The sequence below is a fragment of the Lissotriton helveticus genome, chromosome 11 (assembly GCF_964261635.1).
Source record: "Lissotriton helveticus chromosome 11, aLisHel1.1, whole genome shotgun sequence".
NCBI classification, from domain to species: domain Eukaryota; kingdom Metazoa; phylum Chordata; class Amphibia; order Caudata; family Salamandridae; genus Lissotriton; species Lissotriton helveticus.
Genome location: NC_136072.1, coordinates 920168461 through 920195809, shown reverse-complemented (window position 1 = coordinate 920195809; position 27349 = coordinate 920168461). Strand labels below are relative to the sequence as shown.

General features: G+C 48.6%; 1 protein-coding gene across 1 annotated transcript in view; it reads right to left on the bottom strand.

The window, feature by feature from the left end:
* Positions 1 to 6052, bottom strand: part of CABP7 (calcium binding protein 7) — an 828431-nt gene extending 822379 nt beyond the window's left edge. Inside the window, exon 1 of the mRNA XM_078667195.1 lies at positions 5852 to 6052. Within this exon, the coding sequence (XP_078523321.1) occupies positions 5852 to 5960 (109 nt within the window). The 5' untranslated portion in view covers positions 5961 to 6052. The remainder of the gene's footprint in view (positions 1 to 5851) is intronic.
* Positions 6053 to 27349: the final 21297 nt, after the last annotated feature.

The following is a 27349-nucleotide window of genomic DNA, read 5'->3' as shown; positions in this document are numbered from 1 at the left end:
AGGTGCTGCTGCTCTTCTGTCAGGGGACTTGTGCGGTTGTGCGCCTTCTATTTGCAAAGCACCCGCTGCTTGAACAACAACGCACTTTGCGCTTGTTTATTTGTTGTTGCTTGTTTTGTTTGCAGCCTGTCACTAAGGATAGTGTTTCACTCCCGGCCTGTGCAGTGGTCAGTTAAAATACTCACTATTTCTGCCATTTCGCTCTCTTATGTTGAAAAATGCTTCCATGTATTTCTTTGATGCTAGTAGTCTCTGCTAACAAACTACTTGCAGGTGAAAAATCGTTCTCACTATAATACATTAATGCCTTCAACCTTCAATAGCCAAACTCTACCATCGAAGAACTGCTTCAAAATCTTTCCCCACACCCCTCACTTGTTCCAAACTGTGTTAAATAGTGCCATGGTTAATTGTGATTCTAGCAAATAAATCCTACTTACTTAAAATTGTATTATAGAAACTCCCATTTTTCCATTTTGTTCCCTGCTATTGTTATTACAAGTTAATTCCACAAAACAAAATATGTAAAAAACATTGTCATTTACACCGCTAGCTCTAACTTTAACAAATGTGAGACTGATTGCATTGCAAATGCTTGTTGAACTCTACTTCTGTTTTGTGTGTGTGGTTTTCTGCTTATGTCTCCCGGTGTATAGATACATATTGGTGACTATGGAATATTCAAGGGGAGCTGAAATGCCTTCTTTTTCAATGGCACTGTCTCCTCCAACTTCTCAAATGAGTATGTTGCAACCATACTTATGCTACCTCATCCCCACCAACCCCAGATACATTTGACAGGCTGCATTCTCATAAACCTCCGAATGCACCTGTGTATCTGTCTGTGATATCTTGCTGTTAATCACTGTTTGTATTGTATCAACCGTGTCCATCTCTGCCTCGGTCTCTCGTTCATGTGTTTGCCCATTTCTCCTGTCTCCTCGCATATCTAGCTATTGATATCGTGTTCATCTCACCCTGTCTGCCAGTGTACACTCATTTACCTGTCTATCCACCTCGCTCCTGTGTCCCAGTGTTTCTTGTGAATTGTTCTTGTTTGGATTTCGCCCTCTACCTCCCAGTGTATACAGTTTTATGTATCTGTTCACCTAGACCTCTCTCTCTTGTGAACACAAATTCACCAATCTGTCCATGCATCCGTTTATCTGTTTGTCTATTTCACACACTGTATCCCATGATTTCTACCAGCTGCCTGTCAATGTTTCCCTAGTGCATACAATAATTCAGTATCCATCTCTCCCTCTATCTCCAAGGTACCCCAGTGTCTGTCCATCTCTCCTTCTGCCTCCCGATTTTCCCCTATGTCTGTCCCATCTCTCCCTCTGTCTCTCATTGTCTCTCATTGTACACCTATATCTGAACAACTTTCTTTATGTCTCGCAGTGTCTACCCATGTCTACCCATCTCGTCTTCTGCCTCACAATGTAATACGTCTGTACATCTCTCCCTCTTTCACCCAAGGTACACTCAAGTCGAGTCAAGTCAAACTTTATTCGGTTGTTCCGACCATAAATGTGCAAGTGCTTACAGTACAAAATTGCAGAGATGGATATATTGCAATATTACATTAAGTTTGTAAGGACGATAAAAGTGCAAATGCTTACAGTACAGAACCTCAGGTTTGGTTGCATGACAAATGATCATTGGATACATTACAATAAATTGTTATTAAGAAAAATAGCAATCATGATCAAAATAATTTAAACAGATAAAAAGGGTGGTTATCCAAGGAGAAAGCCCTGGTAAAGCTCATTGAAGAGCCCACTATAGGATCACAATGAAAGGATCGGACCACAAACAATACACTAACTGGCATGTTCTCGTTTAGCGAGTTTGGGGGTGGTGAAGAAAAGAAACTTTAAGGCACACTGTATCACTTCTTTAGCATGCACCTTCTAACTATCCACATTTTCCCCAGAAACTTAGCTACTGCACAGGCAACAAGTGGTCTTGAATCCAATTTTAAAATATGCAGCGCTTCCTGGTGACAACGTGTTCCTAGCAACCTATAGTCAGGTGCCAACCATTTACGTCTCGGGAGTTGTATATTGGGCAAACAAAAAAAATGTGTGCAATTGTCTCAACAGACTTGGGGCAACCAGGGCAATGTAGCCGCACTGATGAGGGCCGTTGCCATCCGTCTGTAAAGGAGTTCACAGGAAGTGATCCAAGTCTAAACTGGATATAAAGCTTTCTATCCTGTGGAATTGTGATGGCCTCCAAATATTGCTTGTGCACGCTATGGGTTTTGAAGTCCATAAATTCACCATGTGAATGTGTTACATTAGACTGAGCCAGCCAGTTCCAGTATTGGTACTTAGGCAGCCTTCTGCTTGGTAAAGAACAAGGATCATCGACGTTCCATGAGCTCCCCTAGCCTATTGCTGCGAGTAGGGATCTGACTTTAGTAAACAACGCAATTTTGTTGAAACAGTCGCGTTTACAAACTTCATCGGCTACAGCAGCATAGTAAGACAGCTATGGGGTTTGTTTCAGGCGCAGCCAAAAGAGCAAAGGGCGAAGTTGTACCTGATTCACAATGGATTGCCTACCCATATCAAGTCTTAGAGGAAGAAGCAGGGTGCTTTAGGGGAGATAGCAAAGGGATCTCAGAAATGTGTTCTCGTAGTTAAGAGACTCTCTAAGCTCTCGAACCCCCAGACTTCAGCCCCATACAAAGCAGAGTCCGCTGCTTTGTGGTCGTAAATCTGTAGTGGCGCTGCTACTGGTCTTGACTGGGAGCGCCTATGCTCCTTCAGCAGAGCCCCAGTGGTCGGCTTCAGCCGAAGAGTCCACCTTGCTATGTACATTCATATTTGTCCCATCTCTTCTACCTCACAGTGTACACCCATCTGTCCATCTCTCCCTCTGCCTGCTAATGTATCCATGTCTGTAGTTCTTTCCTTATGCAGCGCAGTGTACACTCATGCCTGCCCACTGCTCCTGCCTCGCAGTGTAACCCACCGTGCCCTCTGTCTCCCAGTGTACACACTTGTCTTTCCACTGCTCCTGCCTCGAAGTGTAACCCGTGTCTGTCCACGTCGGCCACTGTCTCCCAGTGTACACACTTGTCTTTCCACTACGCCTGCCTCGCAGCGTAACCCATGTCTGTCCACCTCGACCTCTGTCTCCCAGTGTAACCCATGTCTGCCCACTATTCCTGCCTCGCAGTGTAACCCATGTCTGCCCACTGGTCCTGCCTCGCAGTGTAACCTGTGTCTGTCCACCTCGGCCTCTGTCTCCCAGTGTACACTCAAGTCTGGACACTACTCCTACCTCGCAGTGTAACCCATGTCTGCCCACTACTCCTGCCTCGCAGTGTAACCTATGTCCTGCCTCGCAGTGTAACCCATGTCCTCCTGCCTCGCTGTGTAACCCGTGTCTGTTCCCCTCGGCCTCTGTCTCCCTGTGTACACACGTCTTTCCATCGCTCCTCCTGCCTCGCAGTGTACCCTCACGCCTCTTGTTTTACATAAGGTCAGCTAACCCCAGGTTACACTAGGCCTCGTTAGGCGGTGTTATGCTGTGTATACTCCTTTACGATGCTGCGCTATGCACATGACTGCTACTGTGTTATGAGGTGAAATGTACGTTTATACAGGCCAAAATCGTCTTTTGTAAGGCCAGCGGCTGGTGTGTGATCTCGAGAGATTCACATAATACTGCAGTTTACCCCAAAGTTCTGCAAAGCAGCACAGAGTAGAGCGGGGCTGCGGGAACAACACGGGTGGATAACTCGCTAACATGGGGACATACACCAGGACTCAGAGCGAGACCCAGCTTTCTGTGCTATTTTCCTATTGCAGAATGCACCCCGTGTCCAAAATGTACCCGAGGATGCATTGTGTGCTAAGAAAATAGCGCTAAATGTTACAACCTGGCTCTTGGTGTTACAATTGTTACAATCTGGCTTTTGGTGTACAATTTTGAAGCTGTTATTCACTCTGTTATTCTCGGACACCAGCAGCTGCTTGCGCTCTCAAATCCCGTTTTTGCTGTGCACCTTGGGTAGGATGTGTGTGAAAGATAAGATAACTTATAATAAAGTGAACGCACGTACTTACGTACATTTCTGTAATTTCCCATCAAACAGTGATGTAAAATGACGGAAAATGACTCCAGCGTAAGTAAAATTTGGCCCAGGCCAAGAAATAAATACGGAATATCACAGATGACTCCAAAGTGGCAGTACCACACAATACTACAGAGTACCAGACGTGTAGTAAGTACCAGAGAGCATCATAGAAGAACCCCCGAGTACCTGGAGTACCAGAGGAAGCCACCGGATACCACATAGTATTAGTACGAATATGCGCCCAGAAATAGCTCCGAAGAATCCGGAGTACTACTGATAACTTGCTGGTGTCACGAAATACTAGAGTCCTATGACTTAATACAGGTGGGCCTTAATTTGCGCCGGTGGTTGCACGTTGTGTGAGCCCTGGCACTGATTGTGGCAACTAGGACTTATTTTTCCTCATCAGACTATGATTCAGAGCAAAAGAGACAAATCAGAAAAGGAAGAGAAGGGTAGGGAAGGGTAGGGAAGGTGGGAAAGAGAATGCGGGGTTGAATAAGGAGGTAGGTGTACGGGGGGTAGAAAAGACGTGAGATTGAATGAAAACTGGGTATTTGTATTCAGCAACACCAGCATCAAACTCTGAACCCCGCCCCCTTCACTTCTTTTTTATTTATTTCTTAACTTCAGCAAACTGAGCACTGCAAAGGAGTATTACAAGTATGCAACGAGTACCAGGCAGTGCACCTCAGTACTGTAAAAACCAAACTGAATTTCAAAGAACCGAGGATTGTCTCAGTATTGCAGAGTACGATAAAGTATCACTAGGGTTCAGGCTACGATAGAATGCCGCTGAGTATCTCGGCGTGGTATCCAGTACCACAGAGGGTAAGCATGGCGAGTGATGCCGTGCACACAGAGCGCGAGCGCCCCTAAGGACCAGGAAGTAGCGCTGAGTGGCGCGAGGCACCGCGCAGGAGCTCAGTCAGAGGAGGCGCGTCCGATCTCCTGCTCACTGAAGCCGAGGCCGCGAGTATCGTCTCTCACTCATTATGCGCGATGCGCCCCCCGCCTACCCATTCGATTTTTCGTCTCCTTCTCTCTCTGCTCTCTGTTTTTCTTTCTTTCTTCCCCGCGTCCCCGTCTTCTAGGTTTCGATTTTAATACCCGTGCTCTTTTCCTCACTCTCTTCTGTCCTCTTTAATCTACCTTTCCTCCCACAACTTCGACTTCCCTTTCCCTTTTTACTAACTCCCCTTTCTAACTCTCGCCCTCATTCCGCCTGTTTCTTTTCCGACATTGGTATTAAATGGTTCGCTTCTTACAATCTCATTGACTCTTCTTTTGTTTGCTCTCCGTCCATTTCTGTCTTTCTTTTTCTCGCCCCCCTTTGTCTTTCTTGCGCTACCATTTTCTGGTGTAACTGTTTCCGTTTCTCTGTCTTTGACTCGCTATCTCGCCTGTTTCCAAAAAAGAAAGTAAAGGATGGGACATGGGGGTGGGAGGCAGAGGTTGGTTAAGAAAATCATAAAAAAGGGAAAAGGATGGGAGATTTAGGGTGTCTTTTTGAACCGAGTCACTCTCTCTACCCCCTCACTCGTCTGCCTTCAATGACCCCCCCTTTTCTTTTTACTTTGTTACTCCTGCTCGTCTGTCTTCCTTATTGTGATTTTTTTTGTCATCATCTCTTTCTTTCCTGCGTGTGTCTCTTTTTCTTTCCTGGTTCTCCTCTTCCCCTGTGCTCTCACCGGCTCTCCTCGCCCGTCTCTGTATCCCGCCTTCCCTCTCCAGTTTTAGTGGTTCTCCACTTACCTTCGAGTTCGTCCTCAGGGATGTCGACGGGCTGGTGGTCGGCGAACAGGTCGGGTATAGTGTATATCCCTCGATACATCAAGGCGGCGGTCACCGGGTGGAACGGCATCTCGGCGGGTGTGGGGGTCCCAGCCTAGGCGCTCTGCTCTCATGAAGTGTGGAGACCCAAGCAGGGGACGGAAACCGGACCAGCTGAGGGGACCGGGCGCTGCCTCTATGCGCCCGAGCCCCGCCACAGAAGCCCTTGTTTCATGTGGTGGTCTCTGGAGACGGTAGTCACCCCTCCAAAAGTGGCTTCTGGTGGCCCTTCCTAAAGCGGTGATTTCAGCCTGCTCTCGAGCTGCGGACTTGTTGTACCTTCGCCTCTCCCAGCCTGGGAGTCAGTCACGTACCTAGAGGTGGTGACCTCTTTGACCTGGCGTCTTGCAGATCCTTTTTGTGGGGTTTCCTGGCTGTAAGTCACTTAATGCTGACCAACCCTTTGATCTGGTTTCTCGCTGTGCTACCCAGCTGGTTTCACCTGATCGGTAACAGTTGAGTTTTGTGCTTTCCACCCTTTCACAGCCGTGTTCTCATCAAACGCCAAAATGTAGCCAATCCTTTGACCTTGCCTGATCCGCATCTGTTGTCTTTAGTACCTTCCACTATACCCCAGGTTTGGTACTCAAGCAAGCATTACATTTCAACACTACCTTTGACCTGATTGCTTCTGATTGTTTTTACAGAGGTGACCTCCAACTGATCTGCATCTGATGTCTTTTTGTACCTTTCACTCTTCCCTGGTCTGCTACTGAATCACGTAATGTTCAATTTTTTGACCTGAAGTCTTGTGGTCTTGTTACAGAAATGATTTCCACATGGTCTTCATCTGTTTTTTCGTCCCACCTCTCCCTCTACCCATACCCTGGTACTCAGTCAGGCACCAAAAGTTGGCTAAACCGTTTGACCTTGTTTATTGTGGTTGTTCTTAAAAAGGTGATTTTGGCCTGGACTGGATTTGTTGTCTTCTAATAGTTTCCACTCTTCCACAGTCGTGTACTCCACCAAGCAACCAATGCTGGCCAATCTCTTGTCCTGGCGTTTTATGGTTGTTCTTGAAACAGTGATTTTCGCCTAACCTGGATTTGATGTCTTTTAGTAGTTTACACTCTTCCCCAGTCGTGTACTCAACCAAGCAACCAATGCTGGCCAATCTCTTGTCCTGGCGTCTTGTGGTTGTTCTTAAAACAGTGATTTGCGCTTGACCTGGATTTGATGTCTTTTAGTAGTTTCCACACTTCCCCAGTCGTATACTAAAACAATGCTGGCCAATCTCTTGTCCTGGCGTCTTGTGGTTGTTCTTAAATAGGTGATTTTGGCCTGGGCTGGATTTGTTGTCTTTTAGTCATTTCCACGGTTCCCTAGTCGTGTAATCAACCAAGCAACCAATGCTGGCCAATCTCTTGTCCTGGCGTCTTGTGGTTGTTCTTAAAAAGGTGATTTTGGCATGGATTTGTTGTCTTTTAGTAATTTCCACTCTTCCCCAGTCGTATCCTCCACCAAGGAACCAATGCTGTCCAGTCTCTTGTCCTGGCGTTTGTGGTTGTTCTTAAATAGGTGATTTTGGCCTTGACGGGATTTTTTTTCTTTTAGTAATTTCCACGGTTCCCTAGTTGTGTAATCAACCAAGCAACCAATGCTGGCCAATCTCTTGACCTGGCGTCTTGTGATTGTTCTTAAAAAGGTGATTTTGGCCTGGATTTGTTGTCTTTTAGTAATTTCCACTCTTCCCCAGTCGTATACTCCACCAAGGAACCAATGTTGGCCAGTCTCTTGTCCTGGCGTCTTGTGGTTGTTCTTAAAAAGGTGATTTTGGCCTGGACTGGATTTGTTGTCTTTTAGTAATTTTCACTCTTCCCCAGTCGTGTACTCCACCAAGCAACCAATGCTGGCCAATCTCTTGTCCTGGAGTCTTGTGGTTGTTCTTGAAAAGGTGATTTTGGCCTGGACTGGATTTTTTGTCTTTTAGTAATTTCCACTCTTCCCCAGTCGTGTACTCCGCCAAGGAACCAATGCTGGGCAACCTCTTGTCCTGCCGTCTTGTGGTTGTTCTTGCCCGTGTGCTCTCAACCTGATCTGCATCTGTTGTGTCTTCCACCCCTTTGAACTGGTGTCTTTTGGATATTCTCACAGAGGAGATACCCACAGGATCTGCATCGCTTGCTTATTCTTGGCTTTTGCTCTTTCTCCAGTCGGCGATCAACAGCTCATCGGTGCCCAATTGTTCCAATCTGGCTTTTGTTGTGCAATTTTGAAGCTGTTATTCACTCTGCTATACACTTCATGTTTTTTTTGTAGCTCAAGCGTCTATCAGTCTGTCCATATATCAGGCGCCCTGTGTGAGCTCCGATATAGGGCGGTGAAACCCCCAGGGGATGGCATCACACGTTTCTTGAACCATGGTGTGAAGCACGCCTCGTAGAGTCCCTGCGCGTCCGATGCTGGTCATTGGCAGACTGCGGTTGTCCTACACCCCCCGGACCTCAGCGTTTCATTGACGACCTCTGCTCTGCAATCCTTTCATCGGTTCAATGAGATCCCTTTGTGTTACAGGTGCCATTAGATAAGACTCCTGGGTCCGGTGATTCTGGGGTGTCCAGGCGTGCGTCCCGCTGCCCTCCAGGTCCCAATTAACACCCGAGCCTGACGGAGCCTACCTCAGTCACTCAGGGATGTTCCACCTGTTGAGGGCGATGCAGCCTGGCGAGGGCTGTCTCGGCTGCTTGAGGATCGCTTGACCCTCTAACGTGGCGTGTCAAGTGCTCGCAGGCCACCTCCTGCTGCGGGGGGTTGTCTCGGACCACCGAAGGGCGCCTCAGCCCGTCCTGCGCCCGATTAGCATCGCAAGAATTGCCTCATTCTCTCGAGGGACCCCTACCTCAGCCATGCGAGGGAGGCCTCACCTCTGGAGGGCCCACTTGCCTCAGTCCTCCGAGGGTCGTCTCAGCCTCCCTAGGGTCGTCTCGGTGTTTGGAGGGTCCGAATGCAGCATTAGGAAGGAATCTGGCGCCTCGGGCGCAGAGGCAGCAGCGGAAGCGCCGGGCGCTGGGTTTAGCCCCCGGCAGGACTGGGTCAGGTCGGGTCCCGTTGAGATGAATTGTGTCCACAGCGGGAGCTCGGGGCAGTGCGAGTCTCTGCCGTGGTGTCTCTTGCCTGTAGTATGTGCGGCTGCCTTGCGCACTCCCTCCTCTCTCACTCACTCACTCCCCTCCCACAGCCAGAGAGACTCGCGCCAGGGAGACAGCGACAGCGAGAGAAACACGCGGGGCTGACGGACACGAGCTGCATACTCCGAGGCAGCTACACGCTGCAGAGCCCTCTCACACACGCACCACACAGAGACACACGCACGCCCCGGGCGTGGACACAATCACACTGAACACGCGCGCGCAGGCACACGAACCCACAAACAGACACCACAAAGACAACCACACAATCACACACACGCGCAGTCACACCTACAGATTCACAGCCACAGGCGGGAGGGGGCGTCATGGACACGGGCTGCATTCCAGAGGGACGCAGCCTCCGGAACCTGCGCCTCAACATCTGCACAAGCCATGGCACACGCACACACACACATGGTCGGGCACACAAATACACACGCACTGCCCCCAAACACTGGCCGAGAGGGGGTGAGATGGAAAGCATTGCATTCTGTGAGGGTGCACGCGGAAGGATCTTCTTTACACACATGAAGACACACACTGACACACACATTCACCCAGTCACAACACTGATGAATATGGGGGGCGTCCTGGACTAGAGCTGCAGTCTAGCCCAACTCTGCTCTCGCACACACAAACACACCAGCGGCAAGGACGCACCAAGCCTCAAGTATCACAATCTCAACCTCTCACACAAAGCCCTATGCACATAACACCGCGCTCACGCAAAGTCACATCATCACATGCTGGTGGGGAGTGTCCCAGGTGGACAAGGACTTTAAACTACCAAGTGCGCACCCCGAATTTTCTTTCACGCATTTACATGCAACACGCACACAGGCAAACACTGATAACACACACATATAATGAAATGCACACCTTTATGAAAGCGATGAAGGCTTGACAAGGGCCTCGTATGACGAGGGGACGCATCGCAGAACCTACCAACACGTTTCCCTCTCCCTCACACACAAACACACACACTCACCCAGAGCGAAGGATGGGCAAGTAAAGCATACTGTGCACGATACTGTGCATAGCCTGCAACACACAGACAATCACACAGACACGCACGCCATCGCATATGGACAGATACACAATTACACACACCGTACCTGGGGAGAATGAAGGCACGCGGCACAGAACCACATAGACTCACACATATAGCACACGTGCACAATCAGATAAGCACATACGGACACATACAGCAGAGAGAAAACACAGACACATGCACACTTAGGAGTATGAACAAATATCACATAGGATGGAGATATAAATTGAACCCAGGACCCTTTCATAGAGGAACAATGCTCATTCACCTGCACAAACACACACACACGCACATGTTTTTATATACACTCAGACGCATATAAACATGCAGACGAAAACACACACAGCCTACACACCGAACAGCCTGCTCACATGTACGCCACGCACACAAACAAACACACACACACACACTCTCTCTCTCACTCCCCCCTTCTCTCTTTCTCGGTGGAATGACCAAAGCAAGCGAGTGTACATGTTCTTCTAAAGAATGCATTGTCTGTCCTTGTACTTTTCTCTCACAGGACAACCGAGGCTGTCTGCTCACTTCAGAAGGCACCACCAGCATAACAATAATGCATAAAGGGACTCTGGAAAATACCTTTTCTTAGACTATTCTTCAGATCCATCCAAAACCCGTATACAACCCTCTTATCAGTACATTATAGACAGCCCTTACACCACGCAACCAACTCACCAATTATAAGGCATGTTTGGGATTTCTTAACCCCACCCCGGAACGGTCTATAGCAAACAATAACACCACACACCATAGTAACAATTTCGTCCATAAATGGCTATACCAGGAGAGCATACGCTAGAGAGATTGCCCACACCACTGTGTATAGGACTGCAATTGGAAAATCTCTGCCGAATCAAAGGCACTGCCAGATAACACACCAACAGACATCCTAGGATTTAAGATTAGCTTAAATAGAACACACCCTTACGTGCACAACATCAGTTATCATAAGACTTCGTTGTGGTGCAAATATAAAAATAGTATATTTTAGCTGAGCAGTGGGCAATTCACGACCCAGGCGAGCGAAACATGGAAAGACATTCGTCCACCCAAATATACGCATAAAATACCACAAAGTTCTTACTAGATGAAGCTCTTTTTTTAGTATTCACAAAACTGTTTTGAAATCGAGCACAGAAAAAACTTTATTAGCTACATACAACAAAATGATGGCTCTTTCAGTTTGATTGATGTTCACTATGTGCCCACATTAAAGGGGCCATAGATAATAAATGCCCAACTACGCAGTAACGGTGGCGTCTAGCTCTATACAAACCAGCAATCCACGCCATCAGCAGAAGAAGGTTACTCACTCCACAAATAGTATTGGGAGGATGCTTGGTCACAGAAATCAAAGGCACACATAAACAATTGTTATGTTGGTACATGGCCATTTGGGTCTGCAGAATCAGGAAAAATGAAAAGAGCAGAGACAAAAACATGAGAATCCTACAGGTTGGGGTTTCTGTCTCCCAGATGCCCAATCCAGGTTAAGGAAAGTTAGCAGTCTAATGGGCGTCAGACAAGTCTCTATGTTTGATTGGTTCTAGTTTTATTAAAGTCCGTCTACATGTCTATCTGAAACCCATGGCTTTTGTTAGCGCATTAGCCATTTCAGCGGGTTATGGTTGGTTTTGACTTTAAACTGAGTCCAGATGAGAATATCTCTGTGTCCAGCTCAGGTGGAGGAGTGTGGCTCAATCGTTAGAGCGGCAGACCCTGATGCAAGAGTTCTGGCCTGGGACCAGGGTTCAATTCCCGCCTCGGCGGGTCTTGGGCTCAATTTCCTCGGACCTGACAATTCTTGCCTCGGTGCCTATTCTACTCCAACTCTGGGCAATAGCTTGCTTAAGCTCCACACCGGCCCCAACAGCGCTAGGATGCCTGGCTTCACCCTGGGGGTGCCCAGGAGTGGACACTTCACAGGGAAAGCCAGGAAGGGTTCCACAGCGGTATGAGTAATAGCGCCAGGAAACCGCTTGGAGCAGGGCGCTCTACAAATACCTTGACATTTACATTTCCCATTCGTGGAAAAACCCTTAATGGATTATACTTCTAAGACAATGACCTTCCTCTTCACGTCTGGAGGACTTGGATATAGTGTAAGTCCTTTGTTTGCCGGGATCCCTGTTGATATGGAGGAGCAGAAAAAATCAGGCGTTCAGAAGATACGTTTACATTTCTGTGCACACACGAGAGACCCCAAAAGAGCAGATTCAGCCCAAGCACTGGTACATGTACAAGGCTTTCTAAGGGACCTTTTCACCCCCTTAAAAGGCCAACTTGGACCCCTAAGCTGGCCCCTAAGCTGGCCCAGCAACCATCTGCTATGGAGACAGAGATTTTTGATTGTAACACCTTGGCCTTAGGAAAGGACCCTTGCACGTCCTGCCGGGTGACCACCTCTCCCAGTGGCAAGGCTGTAACTTCTTTTGGCACGTGTCACTCCTTGGAGGTGCTGACAAGCCTTCAATGTGGAGGGGAGGGAGTATACCATTTATTATACTTCTATGCTCTAACTACCCCCCCTCCCCTTCAAGCCTCACCCCATACCCCGGCTCAGATGTCTTTCAAGAAGACCGTCCCCAGGGGGTACTTTTATGATTTATTTGTCCTACTATTCAGCACGCAGGCTATAACTCTAAAGCCGGTGAAGGCAGCTTGTAATACCTGTCGCTCTAATGATTCTCTCTTGGAAAGACAGGCACATCTTTGGGGCTGGAAAACATGCACAAACATGGGTACTGGGTACTTTCCATAACATTTTGTCTGTAGAACGAAAGCTGCAAACATCTTCTAAACACAACCTTAATTTCTTTCCCTGAATACTTTGCACCGGGAGACAGGTAAGAGGGGAGGATTGAATGGTGTACACCAGAAAATAAATCACTTTACCACCATGAACTCTGATTGTTTGCATTTGGAAATATTGAGTTACTTTACCAATATAATACACTACTGTCTCTTCATAATCTCCTAAGTGTCAAGGTCGGTTATACCTCAAAATATTGATTAGAAAAATGTTGTGAAGCCTAAATATCGAGGACCAAAATATCGAGAAAGTAAGCGCCTAGGGGCAAGTATTCATTTTTTCATCCTCGTCGTACCATAGCTGCGCCGCCTGAGTGACAATGAGACTCCTACGTGTACAGCTGAAAAGTGGAGGATGTACACCCTACACTAAACCAAAGCATCCTAAGGAACAATATGCAATTAGTCTTTTCCACACAAGCAGCAACCCCAGGCGAGTGTCTATCTCATTGGTGAGAATTGCTTTGAGTCCCACTAGCAACACGTCTGGCTATGCCGGAGCACTCAGGGAGACACAGACCGCACACAAGTACTGGCTGGAGATTGTTGAATTCAGCTGAACGACTGATAAATGCGCTTTGGAGCATCCCACCCTATTTAGCATGTCTGTGCTGTAACAGTGGCCTGCCAGATCAAAATACTTGTATTTGATTTAATTAAAAATCATAAAAGGCTGGGCGTACCACCATGAGTCAGTGGCCAGCCATTCCTAACTATGCATTGGCTTTCCCGCAGCAGGCTAGTCTGATCTAGACTGCAAGGTCGGATCTGCTCTGAGCTAAAAAAAACAAACAGTTCCAGGAGTTTCATTCTCATCCAGTGTCATGATATGGTGCAGGTTCAGTTTCTTTTACATTTTGAGATGAAGTACTTGATTGTGGCTGCTTAATTATTTTGGGAATTTTTGTAGTGTTCATGTTTTTTTTTTTAAACGCACTGCTGTTTTCAATCAAGTATTTGGTTTAGCCAGTTATTTGCTTGGATGGTAAAATGTGAATATATTAGTAATATTATTTTGCTGGGGCAGTTCTTTAGGTCCATGGTGTAGGCTAACGTGCCACACTGTACTCTGTGTGCCTCGTCGCACTCCTGCACAGCCGTACGCCCTACCACATGAGCATACTGCCTCGATGAGTAAAAGGTTGTTCAGGAAAACCACCAAGTGAGTCCCATGTGAGGTACTGTGAGGTACTGAAAGAGACTCAGTTCCCCTCATGATGAGGCAATTGTAATCAAATCATTCTGGTCTATCCATGTTGCAATAATGGCAAAAGAGTAAAGTCCTGCCAACCGTTTAAGATTTCATGCTTAATTCTGTTACCTCTTACTGAAGATGCTGCTGTAGTTTAAGCTTGCTAGATGAGTCAATTTCACGGTGGACATCATGTTGTGGTCCAGGGCTTTCATTTAGCAACGTAATATATTCGGTGGTTTAGGACCCAATTGGACTAAAACACGTGAAAGCCATATTTTATAAAAGGTAAGCCTAGGACTAGAACTGGCTGTGTCTGATGACATACATTCACCTGTAGCCCTTCCCTGGCTGCATATCCTATTGTCTTTATACATGTGCTCTGGATTAAGATTGAGATGCACATGAAAGTATCATTTTTCCATGTCCGGCTAAATGATCGAAATAGTTTGCCCTGGAAGCAAGAAAGGAACACAGTGTAAAGGTACTACTGTCTCGCTCATGGCTAGGGCCAAGGCATACAAATAATACAGGCCTCATTGTTACCATTGGCTCCGCAGTGAAGTGGGTTATTTTCAGGTATTACGTCCTCAACCCGTCCTACATCCATCATTGAGGTGAGTCCACCTCCCACCTAGCCAAAACCCCAAATCTTTCTCTTTCTCCTGGGCTGTGACCAGGGCTTTAAGTGGGCCAGTTCTCACCGGGCCTGAGCTCTGGCAGTTTTTTTAAGGGGGCCTCGAAACAGGTCTCTATTGGGCTCTATTTTGAGCCCTGGCACAGGCAGTCCGTTTTGTCTCGGACTGCCGTGACTGCGGGCATATCGATGTGTGCGTGTGCTCAATTCTCACTAGTGGAGAAGTTACAGCATGACGTCATGCCAGGGGAGCTTTGTAGGGGAAGGGAAATCCTTTAAAGAGAGTCATTTTCTCTCTGGATTTCCCTTCTCTTTTTAAAACTCAGGAGCAGTAACATCGTCGTGATGTCACCAGGGCTTTAAGTGGAAGCTTTTTCAATATTATATACAATGAGCCATAGTTGCTGCTTTTTTATCTTATGCAACTAACAACCATTGACAAAGGCAGTAGTCTGGACTTCTTGTAGGTATGATGTTACTTGTTGTGTCATTTATCTGGATGCAATGACAGAAACAGCAAAATACATGTCAGGAGACAAACTATGCTAAGAACAGATTTTTAGCGTATGTGTTTTAAGCCACACCCTTAATTACATTGGCCACGCCCCTTTGAGCGACCCTCCCGTTTTTTCATCCCAGTTAAAGCCCTGGCTGTGACCTCTCCTTATCCCCCTCCCAGGTAGGCAGGATCAGAATGGGGGGAGAATCCACATGCTGACCTATTCATTTGGCCGCCTTCCTGGGTTGGTTATTGTCAGTGATGCAGGCTCCATCACCGTGAGCTTCTCAGGCAGTGTGCTCCCAGTGAGTTTCCTTCCATAAGTGCTGATAGTGTTACAGGACTTCAGGGGCTTCCTTCACCAGCCTGCAGCCAGTGCGGCAGGACTTTAAAAGTGTGAGCTTCTTTCAGCAGAGTGCTGTCAGAGACACAGCACCCCAGGTGCGTGAAGTCCCTAGATCTGTCTGTACTGCAGGACTCCAGCAGCGGGAGCTTCCTACAGCAGTGAGCCACTAGTATGCTTTCCACAGTAGTGCATCGCCCGTGGTACAGGGCTCCTGCGGTGCAGGCTTCTCCAGCTTGTTGCTGTCTACACTACAAGAGACCGACACTGTGGACTTACTACAGACGTCTGCTATCAGTGAACATCCTTCAGTAGGGCACTGTCAGTGCTAGAGGACTCAAGCAGTGCGAGTGGTGCCCGCCAGTGTACTGTCAGTGCCCGAGCTTGTCGTATTTTATTTTCCTCTAAAGATGGAAAGGGATGGAAGAATAGAGAGGGGAGAAGGGGGGAGACAAGAGATGGAGGTGAAGGATTAATGCGTAGAGGAAAGGTGGCAGGAAAAGAAAATGGGAACTATAACACGAAAACTGGAGCGGAGGAAAATTAAGATAAGAGATTGAAAAAAGAGAAGAGGGAAAAAAGAGGCACAATGGAGAGGGGAATGGAATCGAGAGGGTGGAGCGCAAAATATTTTGAAAGTAGAGAGGGATGTGTGATGATTATACTACTCTGAAATGAAAACCATTTTTTCAATCATTCCCTGATCCCAGGGACTCTAATTAGAGTCTCCTGCTGTTTTTTCCCATTGTCACTGATTAATCACAACTCCCTGAGGTTAAAGCACAGCCCAGAGCTGGCCTTTCACAAGAGTAAGCAGGAAATGCACCGTGCTGGAGGTCTAACACACTATGGAGAAACCCCACACTGCTGGAGCCATGTAGCACAGACACGACACTGCTAGAGGAAGCTCACACCGCTGGAGCCCTGTAGCACTGACAAGACACTGCCAGAGGAAGCTCACACCGCTGGAGCCCTGTAGCACTGACAAGACACTGCTAGAGGAAGCTCACACTGCTGGAGCCCTGTAGCACTGACAAGACACTGTTTGAGGAAGCTCACACTGCTGGAGTCATTCAGTACTGCTGGAGGAACCCCACACTGCTGGAGCCCTGTAGCACTGACAGGACACTGCTAGAGGAAGCTCACACTGTTGGAGTTCTTCAGTACTGTCAGAGGAACCTCACACTGCTGGAGCCATGACACTGCCAGAGGAAGCTCACACCGCTGGAGCCCTGTAGCACTGACAAGACACTGCTAGAGGAAGCTCACACCGCTGGAGCCCTGTAGCACTGACAAGACACTGCTAGAGGAAGCTCACACTGCTGGAGCCCTGTAGCACTGACAAGACACTGTTTGAGGAAGCTCACACTGCTGGAGTCATTCAGTACTGCTGGAGGAACCCCACACTGCTGGAGCCCTGTAGCACTGACAGGACACTGCTAGAGGAAGCTCACACTGTTGGAGTTCTTCAGTACTGTCAGAGGAACCTCACACTGCTGGAGCCATGACACTGCCAGAGGAAGCTCACACCGCTGGAGCCCTGTAGCACTGACAAGACACTGCTAGAGGAAGCTCACACCGCTGGAGCCCTGTAGCACTGACAAGACACTGCTAGAGGAAGCTCACACTGCTGGAGCCCTGTAGCACTGACAAGACACTGTTTGAGGAAGCTCACACTGCTGGAGTCATTCAGTACTGCTGGAGGAACCCCACACTGCTGGAGCCCTGTAGCACTGACAGGACACTGCTAGAGGAAGCTCACACTGCTGGAGCCCTGTAGCACTGACAAGACACTGTTTGAGGAAGCTCACACTGCTGGAGTCATTCAGTACTGCTGGAGGAACCCCACACTGCTGGAGCCCTGTAGCACTGACAGGACACTGCTAGAGGAAGCTCACACTGTTGGAGCCATGTAGCCAGGAGAGGCTTCTCCGCTATGGCGGAGGAGGTTCGCCCCACTGCTTTCTCACAGTGTGAGAAGCAAAAACATTAAATGGTAATAACTTTTAGTTATTACAATTTTATGTTTATTTTGCGGGTGGGTGGACTGGGCTGCTCTGCTCTGCTCTCCGGCCGCCCAAACCAGTCAAGCGCACTTTCCCCTTGCAGTCTGTCGGACGCAGGAGAGCAGGAGCAGAGAAGACGCAGGCCTAAAATTACATTTTATTTTTTTATTATGAGCCCCCCATGGCCCCCACCCCCATCCCCCTTTGTGACCACCCCTCCGAGCCATGCCAGCTGCAGCTGCATGTAGTGCTGACAGGGCACTACCAGAGGAAGCTCACACTGCTAGAGTCCTCCACTACTGCCACAGTGCTAATAGAATCTAACAGAGCGTAAGCCCTGTATCACTTAAAATACACTGCTAGAGGAAGCTCACACTGCTGGAGTCCTTCAGTGCTGCTTGAGGAACCCCACACTGGTGGGACACTGCAGCACTGACACAGCACTGATAGAGCACTGCTAGAAGAAGCTCACACTGCTGGAACCCTGTAGCACTGACAATGCACTGCTAGAGGAAGGTCACACTGCTGGAGTGTTATAGCACTGACAGAGCAATGCTAGAGGAAGCTCACCCTGCTGGAGTCCTTCAGTACTGTCAGAGGAACCCCACTCTGCTGGAGCCATGTTGTATCTGCCAGACATTGCTAGAGGAAGCTCACACTGCTGGAGTCCTTCAGTACTGCCACAGTGCTACGGGAATCTTACACTGCGGGAGCCCTGTCGCACTGACAAGACACTGCTAGAGGAAGCTCTCACTGCTGGAGTAATTCAGTACTGATAGTGGAACCCCACACACTACTGGAGCCCTGTAGCATTGACAAGACACTGCTAGAGGAAGCACATGCTGCTGGAGTCCTTTAGTACTGCTACAATTCTACTGGAACTCCACACTGTGAAAGCCCAGTAACAATGACAGTACATTGCTTGAGACCCCCCCCCCCCCTGTTGGAGTCCTGTAGCTCTGACAAGACACTGTTAGAGGAAGCTCACACTGCTGGAGTCCTTCAGTACTGCTACAGTGCTACTGGAACCCCACTCTGTGTGAGCCCTGTAACATTGACAGTGCACTGCTAAAAAACAACACACCTCTGGAGTCCTGTAGCACTGACAAGATACTGCTAGAGGAGGCTCACACTGCTGGAGTCCTTTAGTACTGCCACAGTGCTACTGGAACTCCACACTGCGAGAGCACTGTAACAATGACAGTCCATTGCTAAGGAACAACACACTGCTGGAGTTCGGTAGCACTGACAAGACACTGCTAGAGGAAGCTCACACTGTGGAGTCCTTTGTTACTGCTACCATGTTTTAGATCTGGGGGTCTCTAGTTGGCAATGGTATTCACCTTCGTCCAAATAGGGACCCTTACTTCTAAGTCAGCATAAGGGGATTACACTCCTTAATAACCCCTGCTCACCCCCTTGGTAGCTTGGCACGAGCAGACAGGCTGATCTCAGAGGCAGTGTGTATATACACAGTAATACAGTGAAAACACTACAGATGTACACAAAACAGGTTTAAAAAAAATAGGTATTCTTTATATAGACTTGAACACAAGACCACAAATGCTTTAAAGATGATCAAAGTTACTTAGTTCAAGTTGATTATAAATGCGACAAAGTTCTCAACAAAGTACCTGGATGCGTAATGCAAAGTAAACAAAAGGCTCGCAAAAAGGGAGATGCGTCGGTTCTGTGATCGGGGGGCGATGATGTGTCGTGCCTCAATGCTTGCGCAGAGTAGGGGATGCTTTGTAATCCTTACCGGTGCGAGGTGATGCGTAGATTCTTGGCCTGCGGGCCCGTTGCGGTGCGCAAGATGGCACCTTGATGCGATGCGTAGATCTGTGGCGACGACTCTGTACTTTGGAGCAGCGACAGGCCCTGCGACACGCTTCTCCGGTGATGCAACAGCAGGCAGCTTCGATGAACACACGCTTCCAGAGAGATGCGGCAAAGGCTCGCTTCTCCGGCGATGCGACGATTTCAGCTGTGGCGGAGACACGCTTCATCTCGATGCGTCGCCCTTCCAGCTCCCAGCGACACACAAATGTCTGTAGATAGAATTCCCAGCAAGGAAATTCACAGGGGGAGCTGGAGATGAAGTCTTTTGTCCCTGAGACTTCAGCAGGAGGCAAGCACAGTTCAAGCCCTTGGAGAATATTCTGTAGATGATGAAAGTCCTTAAAAAGTTCCTTCTCCTTTCCTTGGCAAAGAAGCAACCACTGCAGGCCAACCCAACAAACAGCACACTGGCAGAGGGTCTGTAAAACTCCTCAGCTTCCTTGGTTCTTCTCCTTGGCAAAAGGTTTCTTGCTCCAGAAGTGATCTCATTTCTTGGGATCAGGGTCCCAATATTTATACCCCCAAATCCTTTGTTCTCTGAAGGCAGAGAGGCCTCTGCCTAGTCCAAACCAGTTCCTGAACACTCTGTTTACATGACTCTCTTCTTCCTTTCACTCTGCAGGGCAGAGACATCAGCCGCCCCACACGAGGTGGAGCCAGCACAGGGGAGGGAAGATACAGCTCTGAAGCACTTTGTTGACAAGATTCCTTCTCTCCTTTCACAGTGCAGGGCAGAGACATCAGACAAGCCACAGGAGGTGGAGTCAGCATTGTAGAGGGAAGGCCCAGCCCTATTCAGGTCCCAGGTGCAACTCTTCCCTGCCATCTAGATGCAGATCTCTGTATTCACCACTGGGCTGCCCCAGCCTGTCTCCTGGAATCCCCAATCCCTGTCACTCGCAAACCTAGACAAGAAATACACAACCTAGCAGAGGCAGGCCTGGACAGTTAGGCAAGAAAATACATACTTTCTAAAAGTGGTATTTTCAAACACAGAATATTAATTTAAAACCAACTTTACCAAAAGATGTATTTTATTATTCTGAGTTCAGGCATACTAAATTCGAATTTCTACCATGTTCCCTGAGTCAGTTTGGATTATAAGAATGTAATAATCTAACTGCCCATTCTAGCGTATGGAGAACAGGTAGCCTTCAATGGTGAGAAACGAAAATGGCTGTAATTCACTATTAGGACATGCTACACACATCAGAGCATGTCCTACCTTATACTTACAATGCACCCTGCCCTTGGGCCTACCATAGGGGTGTCTAATATGAAGCAAAGGGAAGGTTTAGGGACTGGCAAGTGGGTGCACTTGCCAAGTCAGCATGGCAGTACTAGAGTGCACACATGCCTGAAGAACCGGGTGTTCTAGAACCCAGCGGCGCCAGGGGCACGCCCAAAGTCTTCGGATTCACCTGTCTTGGTATACAGAGACACGGAATACTTCTGGGTGGCGTCAGAGATCAAATTTATTAGCTGCAGCTAGTAACAGTAATCCCAGCAATACAACACGGTGTCCAACTCAGGAGACTGCTCAATTTTCGTAGAGCAAGACATCACTTTTTATCCACATTTTACTCATTATAAATGCACACCCACTGCGACAAATACTGACAAATGAAATACATTTTTCCACACATTATCACATTCCAAAAAGCTCGGTTTACACTGTACCAACCCACAAATTAATTTTTAGGAATGTCCCAAATTCGATTTCCACAAGCCGGACAAACCCATAATTGAAAGCACTACCCATGTAATGAAAAGTCGTAAGAAAAGGAACAGTTCAGATACTGAATAGGATAAGATATGTGCAAGGAAACTAAAGTTAACGATCTCCTGAACATTGATTGGCAATCTTAGACAACGATCAGCTAGAGAAATTGGCCTTGCAAAAGGGCCAGTTTCAGGTGACGGGGTCAGCGTCTTTGCAGTTCACACACAAGTCAGAAAAGGCCTAGTTAATGCATACATGAACAACGAAGCCCATGCAACTTTGTTTGTTCGGTCACCTCCACAGCCTACGTGAGGGCAACACAAAATGGCGTCATGAACAACTCAAAGAAAATGGAGTCTGGTTCGAGAATCACAGAACCTCATGCCTTGCAACGGCAGGCCTGAGACATACTTTACAAGCTGGGTGGCACAACCAGTGCTGCAAGCCCACCAGTAGCATTTGATTTACAAGCCCTGGGCATACATGGTGCACTGCGCTAGGGGCTGACAGGTAAATCAAATAACCCAATCATGGAATCACTAATTAATACATCAATGTAATATAGGGAACACTTGCACTGTGGCACTGAATAGCAGTGGCACAGAGCCCAAAGCATATAACCAGCAAAAACATATCAAAACAGACGAGGCAATCCGTCAAAAAATGGAAGGGAGACTCATGCCAATGATGCCAGGTCTAACACGTGTCCCCTCCAGCTGAAATGTGGGGAGAACTACCCTTTCCCTTTGGAGTTCTCTCCACTAAGGCGGAAAAATCTGGACAGACCATCAGCGTTGGCGTGTTCTGTACCAGGGCGGTGTTCCACTGTAAAGTCCATACCCTGTAAGGAAACGGACTACCTCAAGAACTTCGGGTTCTCACCCCTCATCTGCATCAGCCATCTGAGGGCCTGTGGTCGGTCTGAACCAGGAAGTGAGTCCCAAACAAGTATGGTCTCAACTTCTTCAGAAACTCTGTCCATCACCACCCCCCTTTTCCAAAATCGGTTTTATCCACACTATGTGTGGGAGGGTATGCTCAGACGTGAGTCCCTTGCTCATTGCACCATCAGGATTCAAGCAAGCCGGGCCGAAGAAGGCTGTGATGCCAGAAACCGGTCCCCGGAAGCTTGTTTCCTTCCCAGTATAAGAATTCGCTTGGTAGTTTGGTTTGCCCTGTTCCCAGCATGCACTGGGACAGGGACAGACTAATTTGCATATAGCCAGGTTCTGAGCTGGGATGGTGCATTGAGCTAAAATACGGTGATGGATTAAAACCATGATCTCTTGACTTGGTAAGAGTATTCTGCATCATTCAGAAACTCTGTCCATCACCACCCCCCTTTTCCAAAATCGTTTTTATCCACACTATGTGTGGGAGGGTATGCTCAGACGTGAGTCCCTTGCTCATTGCACCATCAGGATTCAAGCAAGCCGGGCCGAAGAAGGCTGTGATGCCAGAAACCGGTCCCCGGAAGCTTGTTTCCTTCCCAGTATAAGAATTGGCTTGGTAGTTTGGTTTGCCCTGTTCCCAGCATGCACTGGGACAGGAACAGACTAATTTGCATATAGCCAGGTTCTGAGCTGGGATGGTGCATTGAGCTAAAATACGGTGATGGATTAAAACCATGATCTCTTGACTTGGTAAGAGTATTCTGCATCATTCAGAAACTCTGTCCATCACCACCCCCCTTTTCCAAAATCGGTTTTATCCACACTATGTGTGGGAGGGTATGCTCAGACGTGAGTCCCTTGCTCATTGCACCATCAGGATTCAAGCAAGCCGGGCCGAAGAAGGCTGTGATGCCAGAAACTGGTCCCCGGAAGCTTGTTTCCTTCCCAGTATAAGAATTGGCTTGGTAGTTTGGTTTGCCCTGTTCCCAGCATGCACTGGGACAGGAACAGACTAATTTGCATATAGCCAGGTTCTGAGCTGGGATGGTGCATTGAGCTAAAATACGGTGATGGATTAAAACCATGATCTCTCGACTTGGTAAGAGTATTCTGCATCATTCAGAAACTCTGTCCATCACCACCCCCCTTTTCCCAAATCGGTTTTATCCACACTATGTGTGGGAGGGTATGCTCAGACGTGAGTCCCTTGCTCATTGCACCATCAGGATTCAAGCAAGCTGGGCCGAAGAAGGCTGTGATGCCAGAAACCGGTCCCCGGAAGCTTGTTTCCTTCCCAGTATAAGAATTGGCTTGGTAGTTTGGTTTGCCCTGTTCCCAGCATGCACTGGGACAGGAACAGACTAATTTGCATATAGCCAGGTTCTGAGCTGGGATGGTGCATTGAGCTAAAATACGGTGATGGATTAAAACCATGATCTCTTGACTTGGTAAGAGTATTCTGCATCATTCAGAAACTCTGTCCATCACCACCCCCCTTTTCCAAAATCGGTTTTATCCACACTATGTGTGGGAGGGTATGCTCAGACGTGAGTCCCTTGCTCATTGCACCATCAGGATTTAAGCAAGCCGGGCCGAAGAAGGCTGTGATGCCAGAAACCGGTCCCCGGAAGCTTGTTTCCTTCCCAGTATAAGAATTGGCTTGGTAGTTTGGTTTGCCCTGTTCCCAGCATGCACTGGGACAGGAACAGACTAATTTGCATATAGCCAGGTTCTGAGCTGGGATGGTGCATTGAGCTAAAATACGGTGATGGATTAAAACCATGATCTCTTGACTTGGTAAGAGTATTCTGCATCATTTAGAAACTCTGTCCATCACCACCCCCTTTTCCAAAATTGACTCATGCCAATGATGCCAGGTCTAACACGTGTCCCCTCCAGCTGAAATGTGGGGCGAACTACCCTTCCCCTTTGGAGTTCTCTCCACTAAGGCGGAAAAATCTGGACAGACCATCAGCGTTGGCGTGTTCTGTACCAGGGCGGTGTTCCACTGTAAAGTCCATAACCTGTAAGGAAATGGACTACCTCAAAAGGAAATGGACTACCTCAAGAACTTCGGGTTCTCACCCCTCATCTGCATCAGCCATCTGAGGGCCTGTGGTCGGTCTGAACCAGGAAGTGAGTCCCAAACAAGTATGGTCTCAACTTCTTCAGTGCACAGACCACAGCAAATGCCTCACACTCAATTGCACTCCACCTCTGTTCCCGTGGAAGTAACCTCCTACTGATGAAGGCTACAGGTTGGTCTAGGTCCTCTTCATTAATCTGTGATAGAACAGTCCCCACTCCATGCTCTGAAGCGTCTATCTGTACAATTAACTTTTTTGAGAAGTTGGGCGCCTGAAGCATGGGTGCTGTGACATGGCAATCTTCAGGTCGTCAAAAGCCTTCTGACAGGTGTCAGTCCAGTTCACTTTCTTGGGCTGCTTCCTGGAAGTCAGCTCAGTCAAGGGTGCAACAATGTTGCCAAACCCCTTGATAAACCTCCTGTATTACCCCGTGAGTCCTAAAAAGGCTCTCACCTGTGTCTGAGTCTTTGGGGGTTCCCATGCCAGGATGGTATCAATCTTGGGTTGTAGGGGCGCCACCTGGCCGCCTTCTACCTGGTGACCCAAGTACAACACGTAACCCTGCCTGATCGGGCACTTACTCGCCTTGATCGTGAGGTCTGCCTTGCGCAGTGCCATCAACACTTCCCAGAGGTGCTGCAGATGTTCTTCCCAACTGACGCTGAACACTGCAATGTCCTCCAGTCCAGCCAACACCTGGTTGACCAACCTCTGAAAGGTGGCAGGGACATTCTTCATCCCAAAGGGCATAACCTGGAATTGGTAGTGCCCTTCTGGTGTGGAGAATGCGGACCTCTCCTTGGCCCCATCAGTCAAGGCGATCTGCCAGTATCCAGTCGTCAAATCAAACGTGCTGAGGTACGATGCAGCCCCTAACCGATCAATGAGCTCATCAGCCCTGGGGATGGGGTGTGCATCAGTCCTGGTGAATGAATTGAGCCCTCTGTAGTCCACACAGAACTGGAGTTCAGGTGTGGCACCCGGCGAGGCAGCCTTTGGGACCAAGACCACTGGGCTGGCCCAAGGACTGTTTGAGGACTCAATGACCCCTAAAGCAAACATCTTCGAGATTTCCTCCTTAATGTAAGCCCTAACCTTGTCAGTCACTCTGTAAGCCTTGTGCTTCACAGGAGGACTGTCTCCAGTGTCCACATCAAGGACACACCACTGTGTGACACCAGGAACCAAGGAAAATCGATCATAGAATTGCCCCAACACCTGGCACAGTCTTGCTGCTGATCAGGGGTCAGTGTGGCAGAGAGGCTGACACCATCCACTGACCCATCTTGCTCTGTTGCAGACAGGAGGTCAGGAAGAAACTCGGTCTCCTCCTCCATTCCATCTTCTGTCACTAGGAGCATGCCCACTTCGGACTTTTCTAAGTGGGGTTTTAGGCAGTTAACAAGCTGGACCCGCACGGGGTTCCTGGGAGACTGCAAGTTCACCAGATAAGTGACATCACTCTTGCGCTCCACGACCTCATATGGACCGGTCCACCTGTCCTGGAGTGCACAAGGCTCCACAGGGGCCATGACTCAAACTTTCTATCCAGGTTGAAGCTCAATCAGAGTGGCATTCTGATCGTACCACCGCTTCATCTCTTCCTGGGTGGCTTCCAGATTCACCTGAGCGAGAGCTCTGCATCGCCGAGTCTGGTTCCTGAAGGCCAGCATGTAGCTATGTATATCCTGAGTAAGTATGGGTGAAATTTGCGAATTCGCGATCCGCGAATTCGTGCGAAATAGCAAAAAAAGTCAGCAAGTTCGCGAATTTTCCCTCGAACTCGCGGATTTTTGTGCCATTTGCACAAATATGTGACCACGTGTGCCTGTAACTTTGCCAGCGCACCAAAAGGCGCCGAGGTCCCTCGAGTGAGCTGGCCATTATAGTGGGCATGGACAGGAAGACGTTTCATACCGTTAGTGTGTGGTGGATGGGGCCAAACGGGTGGGGTTTCTATGCGAGTTCACATGCATCTTGTTTATAAAGGGTCAGAGACCGAGCAGAGCAGCAGATGAGAAGAAAGCAGCCTCCTGGTCACAGGAGCTACACGGGGATGGCGCTCGGGAAACTCATGGATGCAAAAATACATTTGGCACAGGACCCCAGAATCCTTCAGATGTCCAAGATAGCTCTGCTGCGCGTGTTGGTACAAGCCATTCTGCTGCTGCTGGACAATGTCCCATCTCATACTAAACTGCCCGGTATAGGCATATGCTGGCGCTGGTCAGGGTGCAGTGGCATGCGGGTGCTCCATGCCTGGTACATGCGCATACCGGTGCCAGGGGGGGACACGTGTTTATTAGTGCTGTGTAGCAAGTTATGACTTTATATTTTGACTGCACCAGACGGTGGTACCACCAACACGGATCAGGAGCATCCAGGCCCCAGACTTCATGGTGCAAGAGCATAATGGTGCTGTGCGGTACGGGTTTATATTTACTGGGGGCAGGGGGACACTTAGCACAATATGTGCTCACACCCAGAGGGCTCCCAGGCAATTGAGCACAAATGATTTTCACACTGAGAGGGCTCCGGGGCAGTTCAGCAGCACGGGGGCTCACACCCACTGGGCCCCGGGGTAGTTCAGTAGCGCGTGGGCTCACAACCCCTGGGCAGCTCAGCAGCGCAGGGGTTCACACCCACAGGGCTCCCGGGCAGTTTAGCAGCACCACCCTCTGGTTCATCACTGCCACCCTCTGGTTCATCACTGTCACCCTCTGGTTCATCACTGCCACCCTCTGGTTCACCACTGCCACCCTCTGGTTCACCACTGTCACCCTCTGGTTCATCACTGTCACCCTCTGGTTCATCACTGCCACCCTCTGGTTCATCACAGCACCCTCTGGTTCACCACTGCCACCCTCTGGTTCATCACTGTCACCCTCTGGTTCATCACTGCCACCCTCTGGTTCACCACTGCCACCCTCTGCTTCATCACTGCCACCCTCTGGTTCACCACTGCCACCCTCTGGATCACCACTGTCACCCTCTGGTTCATCACTGCCACCCTCTGGTTCACCACTGCCACCCTCTGGTTCATCACTGTCACCCTCTGGTTCATCACTGCCACCCTCTGGTTCATCACAATACCCTCAGGTTCACCACTGCCACCCTCTGGTTCATCACTGCCACCCTCTGGTTCATCACTGCCACCCTCTGGTTCATTACTGCCACCCTCTGGTTCGCC